At 42.0% G+C, this 7877-nt stretch overlaps 1 protein-coding gene across 1 annotated transcript; it reads left to right on the top strand.

The window, feature by feature from the left end:
- On the top strand, nt 1-7624 carry LOC118119395 (polyribonucleotide nucleotidyltransferase 1, mitochondrial). The gene is made up of 28 exons (XM_035173340.2): nt 1-262; nt 998-1058; nt 1157-1231; nt 1373-1478; nt 1557-1606; nt 1795-1858; nt 1946-1993; nt 2102-2215; nt 2458-2644; nt 2774-2825; nt 3051-3108; nt 3256-3352; nt 3447-3549; nt 3668-3738; nt 4094-4130; nt 4227-4293; nt 4400-4489; nt 4619-4672; nt 5207-5316; nt 5469-5540; nt 5654-5717; nt 5817-5900; nt 5973-6056; nt 6195-6301; nt 6488-6543; nt 6648-6726; nt 6805-6852; nt 6943-7624. Exons 1-28 carry the CDS (start codon nt 144-146, stop codon nt 7096-7098), a joined length of 2313 nt encoding a protein of 770 aa, XP_035029231.1. The 5' UTR covers nt 1-143; the 3' UTR covers nt 7099-7624.
- The last annotated feature ends 253 nt before the right edge of the window (nt 7625-7877 follow it).

Here is a 7877-nt window from a genome sequence, read left to right as displayed (position 1 = left end):
CCCTCACCTCTGTGGCCGTCCAATCGGCGGGCGCGTTTCTCCGACGTCACGCCGCAGCGGTGACGCACTGTCATGGCAGCCCCCACGCTTGTGTCCGAGGTGTGAAGAAGACTGTCCCGTGTTTGTTGGCGTTCGAGCAGAAGATGAAGAACCTGCTGCGGCTCGGAGCGTCTCTCGCGCGCCTCCACGTGCGGCCCTGTCACCAGAGCGTGTTCAGCAGCCACGCGCAGCCCAGGACGGCCGGGGTGGAGCTCGGGGAGAAGTGAGTGGACTCCTCCTGCCTCCTGCTTTCTGTCAGGATCTGAGTTCATCGGGTTATTCAGACTTGTTCCGTCCTCACAGCTCGGGGACCGGAGCAGAGGACCGGGCACATTTAAATCTGTTCTCACCGTATAACTCAAACTGTTACTAATGTGCTGTCACTGGCTTCATTATCTCTTATAACCTTATTTGTTCAGGACGTATCTAAACAAGGTTACCAAGGTTTTCACAGCATCTTTTTCATGTCTTGATGACCACTCGCTTTACAGTACAGTTTATCTGGATTCACCCATTCACACACACCTTCCTGGATTATTATGACTTGATAAAGATGGGGGTGGAACACATGAATGTCCTTTTAAAGTAGAGAGTCCCCCACTTTTAGTTTTTATTTGTAATTCTCTTTCTAATATTTTCCTTTCTTTCATCCTGTGTGTATTCTGTAACACAGGGTCACAGCTGTGGGTGGGAGGGGTAGTGGGGAGCTCCACTTGTCAACAGACCTGTATATATATCTACAGTATAAGCTTTGTATCTGTTACACTTGTGGGATAAATTCTGTCAAATTCACAAACATTTAACCCTAAAATTATCATTTTATTTGCAGTAGGAGTTGTGTTTTTTCTTTATACTTAACAACATATGTAGTATTCAAAATAACGGACACACACACCTGTAGATATTGTGTTGGTGTGTTAAATGTTTTTCATGTGTTGTGCTCTTATTGTTTTTATAGAAAACTGGAGATTTCCACGGGGAAGTTTGCCCGGTTCGCTGATGGATCTGCAGTCGTTCAGGTACAGAGAAATAGTAAAGTCAACATTTGCATCGAACAAGTACTTGGTGGGGATGCATTAACATTTGGAACCTTTTCCATCTTTTTCTCTGTCTGAAGTTGGGGGATACCTCGGTGATGGCGACTGCTGTGAGCAAGACCAAACCTTCTCCGTCTCAGTTCATGCCTCTTGTGGTACGTTCTCCAAATTAAACGACCGGGGTCCTTTCTTGTTTCTAGTTCTGTTTATATGTGACACAAGTGGAAGAATAATCCACCCTGACCCTGTGAGTCATCTGTCTACTAGAAAATAAAGTGTGTGTGTTTGATTGACAGGTGGACTACAGGCAGAAAGCTGCTGCTGCAGGTCGGATCCCCACAAACCACCTGAGGCGGGAGCTGGGCACCACCGACAATGAGATCCTCACCAGCCGACTGATAGGTGAGCTGATATGACTGGGTCTTGTTTCATGTGATGCAGTGTTGTACTCTGACTAACTCTGATGTCTCTGGTCCTCAGACAGGTCGATACGACCCCTTTTCCCTTCTGGTTACTTTTACGACACTCAGGTCAGTTCAGTTTGAAAGTGACGTCACCATTATGGAATTATATTTCTGCCCTTTCTTTCCTTTCTTCATTTTTCTTTCTGAACAAAGATATAAAGGGAATATGTCTCCAAATGTGTGTGTGTGTGTGTGTGTGTGTGTGTGTGTGTAAATGTGTGTGTGTGTGTGTGTGTGTGTTTTGTCTCCTGAAGATCCTCTGTAACCTGCTCGCAGTTGACGGTGTCAATGATCCAGATGTGCTGGCAATTAATGCCGGTGAGTTCACACTTAGCCATCCTGTGGTTTTAACAGAGAATGTATTTTTTAGAATATTAGCTAAATCAATATTTTCCTTCATTAAAGCTTCTGCTGCTCTGGCTCTGTCCGACATCCCTTGGAACGGACCCATAGGTGAGCAACGTTTCCAGACCTCTTCCTATATTTTGGTCGACAGACGTTAAGTCCTGGGATGTTATTGAACTGATCTTTAATACCAGCTTGGGGCTGCCTTTGTCTTAGGTGCCGTGCGTGTGGGCATGGTTGACGGACAGCTGCTGATCAACCCCACCAGGGCAGAGATGACCTCCAGCAGTCTAAACATGATTTTGGCTGGAGGCCCCAGCAGTCAAGTGGGTAAGTCAGCAAACAGATGAAGCTCCCAGCTGCTGCTCTGGGGTTTGTCGACTGAAAACACTTTGAGACCATCTACAGCACAGATAAGTAATTTGTTCAGAACTGGTATTAACATCCGACAGCGTGTGTTCACTGCTGGTATAAGCAAAACATGTCCTGTGATAGGATAACTGAGGATAGATGTAAATACCAGGGTTCAAAGCTGTGAGGGCTGCCTTTTAATGTGACGCTCTGTCTGCCAGTGATGATTGAGGCGTCTGCTGAGAACGTGCTGCAGCAGGACTTCTGCCATGCGGTGAAGGTGGGAGTCAAACACACCCAGCAGATCATACACGCCATCCAGCAGCTGGCGCGGGAACAGAAGGTCACCAAGCGCACCCCAGTCAAGGTCTTTTCAACCCCGGCTGACATGGTGGAACACGTTCGGCAGTAAGACCCATAATGCATCTGTTTTCCATCATGTAGGAGTGACTTGACTTGTCAGAACTGGGATGAACCGGGATTCAAACTGTTTTAGATGTTAAGTGAAAGCCTTGTTCTTCGGTTTCCTTTTTGCAGATTAGCTAATGAGAGGATCTATGCGGTTTTCACTGATTCCAAACACGACAAGGTAAAGACTCGCCTCTGTTTCCTGTATGTTGATCCAAAGTTTGTCTTTGCTTCAGCTTTCTCTTGGCACCTCATGTGGCCGTTTTATACCCAGTTAGTGCTCAGTTTTCTTTTGTTTGTTATTGGGTGTTGTGTTGTCGAGTAAAACTGGTTATGAGATTGTTTAGCTACTTCAGAATAATGCTATGATACTCAAACCATAACTAATACTTTGACTTTGTCTTAGATTTCTAGAGATGAAGCCATCAACAAAGTTAGACTCGATACAGAAGAGGATCTAAAAGGTGGGTGATACTCACTGTTTGTGTTCCATGGAAATAAATTGAGGTGTTTCAAATAATCTTGCAGCTCTGTCAGATTCATTCCAACAGTCATACAATCTGTTTTACATTTCAGTTTTCTGTGCTCTTGTATTTTTCTCTCTTATGTAGTAAAATTCCCTCAGGCTGAGCAGTTTGAGGTCATCGATTCCTTCAACACTGTGAGCAAAGAAGTGTTCCGCAACTTAGTGCTGAATGAGTACAAGAGGTAACTGATCAAATACATTTATATTCTCATGACACATGATGCAAATATTGTAATTGAGTATTTAATTTCAACGTTTAACGTGTCTGTGTGTCAGGTGTGATGGAAGGGAATTGACGGCTTTGAGGAACATCTCTTGCGACGTAGACCTCTTTAAGCCGCTCCATGGCTCCGCCCTTTTTCAGAGAGGACAAACACAGGTGTGTGTGAAGATTTCATTTGAAACAAATTAAATTTGGTCATGTTTCAGTTTTCTGAAGCATCTCTGATTTCTTAAGTCAATGTACGTGACTCCGTTTTCTCCTCTATTTCCTGCAGGTGCTGTGCAGTGTCACATTCGATTCCCTGGAATCCACTGTCAAAGCAGATATCATCACCACAGCTCTGAGGTAGAATGATCACTCACACGTGAAACTACACGTACGAAAACACATGTAAATCCACTAGATCTAGAATTTACACACTAATAGACATCAGTCCCCTAAATATGAGAAAATGTCCCAAAACACACCCCATCTTTTAAGCTTATAGACAGTGAAATTGCTGGATTTATCCAGATTTGCACCAAAATTGATTGAAAATATTTTATTTTATTTGTTTCATTGGCGCACGTCTCATCCTTCCAAATTTTGTGGAAATCTTTCCTTTATATTTTGTGTAATCCTGCTGAAAACACAATCTCATCACACGGACTGAAACGATCAAACAATTTTATGAATTTCTTTCATTCTCTTTTTTCTGCAGTGGAATCAAAGACAAAAACTTCATGCTTCATTATGAAGTGAGTATTATCTGTTTTCCATTGTATTGTGTCATAGATTATTAGATATGATTCTGTTTCCTTCAACACACAAATCTATATTTTCTTGAATTTCAGTTTCCTCCATATGCAACCAATGAAGTTGGAAAGGTGGGCGGCACCAACAGGAGAGCGCTCGGTCATGGTTTGTATTCAAATTTACTTTGACTGGTATTCAGCATCTGTAAAGAGTCTTGAATACAGTGTTTGGAAGGATCTGAATGTATTTGTTCTCGATGGTGTGTTCTCAGGGGCCCTGGCTGAGAAGGCTCTGAGACCAGTCATTCCCAAAGACTTCCCATTCACTATCCGGGTCACTGCTGAGGTGTTAGAGTCAAACGGTGAGTGTGGTGACACTTTTATATGTGTCACAGGAAATGTGACCATTGTCTGGCAAAATATCTCAGACAGGAATGTGGATGTAAATGTGTGAATCCCTTTTATTCCTCCCTCTCTGTTTCCCCTCTCAGGATCCTCCTCGATGGCTTCAGCGTGTGCAGGCAGCCTTGCACTGATGGATGCAGGTACCAGACATGTCTCTTATCCTGTAAATTAAATCTGTTGTAAAATTGTTCAAACATAAATTATATGTAGGATTTCTAAAAATATACATTTGTGTTAAAAGTCAAACCAATAGATCAGTTGGACGTTTATATCAGCCAATTGTTTTGTAACATGCATTTATGTTTATATTTTATGTAAAATAATTGATTTCTTAATTCAAGTTCTATATATTTGATAGTATTTGTGTTTTCTTTTTATTTATAATCAAGTTTATTGTTGAACTGTAAAATATCAAGCAGTTTTTCCATTTCTTTGTCATAGACCTCAGGAATTGCAGTTTTTATATATATATATATGGCAATTCATTTATTTTTTTTTCAGCATAAAACTGCAAGTTATATTTGTATGATGTTCTACCTGAGAAGCTTTTTGGCGCTTTATTATCATCCGATTCAATTCAAATAGACACAGAACACACAGATTTAGCTGTTTAGTTAATGAAGAGCAGTTTTGTGATGTGATGTAGCTCATGAGTCCGTGTTTGTGTCTCCCAGGTGTTCCCATCTCCTCTGCTGTGGCAGGTGTAGCCATCGGCCTCATCTCCAAGGCCAACGCAGAGAAACCCACTGAGATCCAAGACTACAGATTACTCACTGATATTCTGGTAGATACTGAACTACTGTAGCTAGTGTGTGACCAATCGCCATTAAGTGCAAGACATAGTCTCGTTAAGCAATGAGAATAACTTATAGCCAATGTTCTTGTTTAATTATATTGGAGATGTTGAATGAGAGCTTATCTGTTTTCTCTAAATAGGGAATAGAGGATTACCTCGGAGACATGGACTTCAAACTGGCAGGAACAAACAAGGGCATCACTGCTTTGCAGGTGAACTTTTTATGTCTCACTCTGTTGCTGAAACAGGCAGAAAACTAAATAAATTGACCCAAAAAGAAATACAAATATTGACCCTGGCCCATTTTGATTTATTTGCCCTCCAGGCGGATGTGAAGATAGCAGGTTTGCCTCTGAAGTTGGTCATGGAGGCGATCCAACAGGCCACAGGTAATATTGTTAATGCTGGTGACTGAAACTCACCATTTTACACTAAAGAGTAAAATGAGTGCGTCTGACAGCCTTTGTTTCTATGTTGTTATGTTTCAGTGGCAAAAAGGGAAATCTTGGGCATCATGAACAAATGCATAGTCAAACCAAGAGGGACAAGGAAAGAGAACGGACCCGTCATCGGTAGGTGTTGTGTTTGATTATGTTTAAATGTATAGATATTGTGTTCTGATGTGAGTTGCATTCTGCCTCCAGAAACTGTCCGGGTGCCTGTTTCTAGACGAGCTCGCTTTGTTGGTCCCGGAGGCTACAACCTCCGCAGGTTACAAGCTCAAACAGGTATTACTCATGTGAACTAAAGACCCGATTCAAGTGAATCAGAAAACCAACTAGGACTGTGATGTCTTTGTCGATGAAGTGGAACTTAAGGAGAATCACATGAAAGTGTTTCTCACTTTTTGTTTTTTTCTCCTGAAGGTGTGACAATAAGTCAGGTGGATGAGGAGACTTTCTCTGTGTTCGCTCCGTCACCGGGAGCCATGAACGAAGCTCAAGACTTCATCAGCGAGATCTGCAAAGATGATGTGAGTCTGCAAAACATTTAGGAGCATCTAATAATTCCAGAAATGTAATCTATTGTCTGAAATATCAAAATACAAGAATATAAATATCTATAGATCAAATAAAAACTTAATATCCATACATTTACGTCTCTATACATATACAGAGTATGCGCATGAACGTGCATGTATGTTTTTTCTGTTTTGCAGCAGGAACAGCAGCTGGAGTTTGGAGCCATCTACACTGGCACCATCACTGAAATAAGGTAAACGAACACATTGGGTTTTTGACCGTAAAACACGCCTGTAATCAGTTCTCAGACCTTTAGCGTTCACACAAGTCCTACGTGCTTTTCCTCCCCTGCTACAGAGACATTGGTGTGATGGTGAAACTTTATCCCAACATGAGCGCCGTCCTGCTGCACAACTCACAACTGGACCACAAACGGGTTGGTGAATTTGCCTCTGCATACTGTGTGTCTATGTTTCTATTCCTGAGCTCATTTCTTTGTATTTTTTTGTTTTAGATCAAACATCCAAGTGCTTTGGGTTTAGATGTGGGACAGCAGATACAGGTACGTGTCCTTAACTGCTAGCTGAACTTTCAAAAGTAGTCTCCTCTCTTTTCTATTTCCGCTCGTCTCTAACTGGAGTTCTGTCATCAGGTCAAGTACTTCGGACGTGACCCGACGGACGGTAGAATGAGACTCTCCCGCAAGGTGCTCCAGTCTCCTGCTGCAACCATCGTCAAGACATTAAGTGAGAAACAGAGCATCTCCATGGGTTCAAACGGCAGCCAGCCGACCGGCACCGAATCATGACACGTCAACAGAAGAGACTGACTTCTGTGAAAGAAGAAAAGAAGAAAATACTCAAGCGAGTCCTGGTGAGAAATCAGCCAAACCAAGATCATCGGATTTTGTCACAAACTGAACCAGTGTTGTTCATAAAGAACGTTTCCCAGTTGTTGTGGGTATGGACGTGATAAAACTGCTCCGGAAACCACTTCACCGTAGTGTCCTGCTTCGATGGCTGTGCACAAACCTTAAATAATAATGAGTGTGCGACATATCATCTGAGTATCCTCTTAAATTTTCACCTCAGCCATCAACAGCATCTAGTGGAGGGTTTATTTTAGATTTCATCAAAACCGTCATGTTGCAGCGTTTACCTGCAGATCTACAACAACAATGGTTTTATTTATCTGTGTGATAATGTTGCATCTTGCTGTAAAGAACTTACAAGCAAAGAGATAAATGTCCCAATTCTTTTTCTTTCTTTTTTTTAATTATATTCTCTCTTTATTGTGCGTTGTTTATAATATATGTAAATAAATCAATAACTGGTTGTTGTGTTAAGCTTCACATTCACTTCTAGCAAAAATTATCATGCACACACGATTTCGCCCAAGACAATCATGTCAAAAAGAGTCAGCAGAGTAGAGCTGTGATCCTGCTCTGGAGCCAGGTTCACATTCGCTTCTCGTCCAAGAGCATTGTGATGCCATCAGTGAGAACTTGCAAACTGCAGCTATTGTGAGAACTCGCTGACGATGATTACAGAGGACATTTAGAGTAAAAACACGGTGTAAATGACACCA

The sequence above is a fragment of the Hippoglossus stenolepis genome, chromosome 12 (genome assembly GCF_022539355.2).
Source record: "Hippoglossus stenolepis isolate QCI-W04-F060 chromosome 12, HSTE1.2, whole genome shotgun sequence".
In the NCBI taxonomy this organism is placed as follows: domain Eukaryota; kingdom Metazoa; phylum Chordata; class Actinopteri; order Pleuronectiformes; family Pleuronectidae; genus Hippoglossus; species Hippoglossus stenolepis.
Note: the sequence above shows the minus strand (reverse complement) of the source record. Positions and strands in the feature narration are given on the sequence as shown.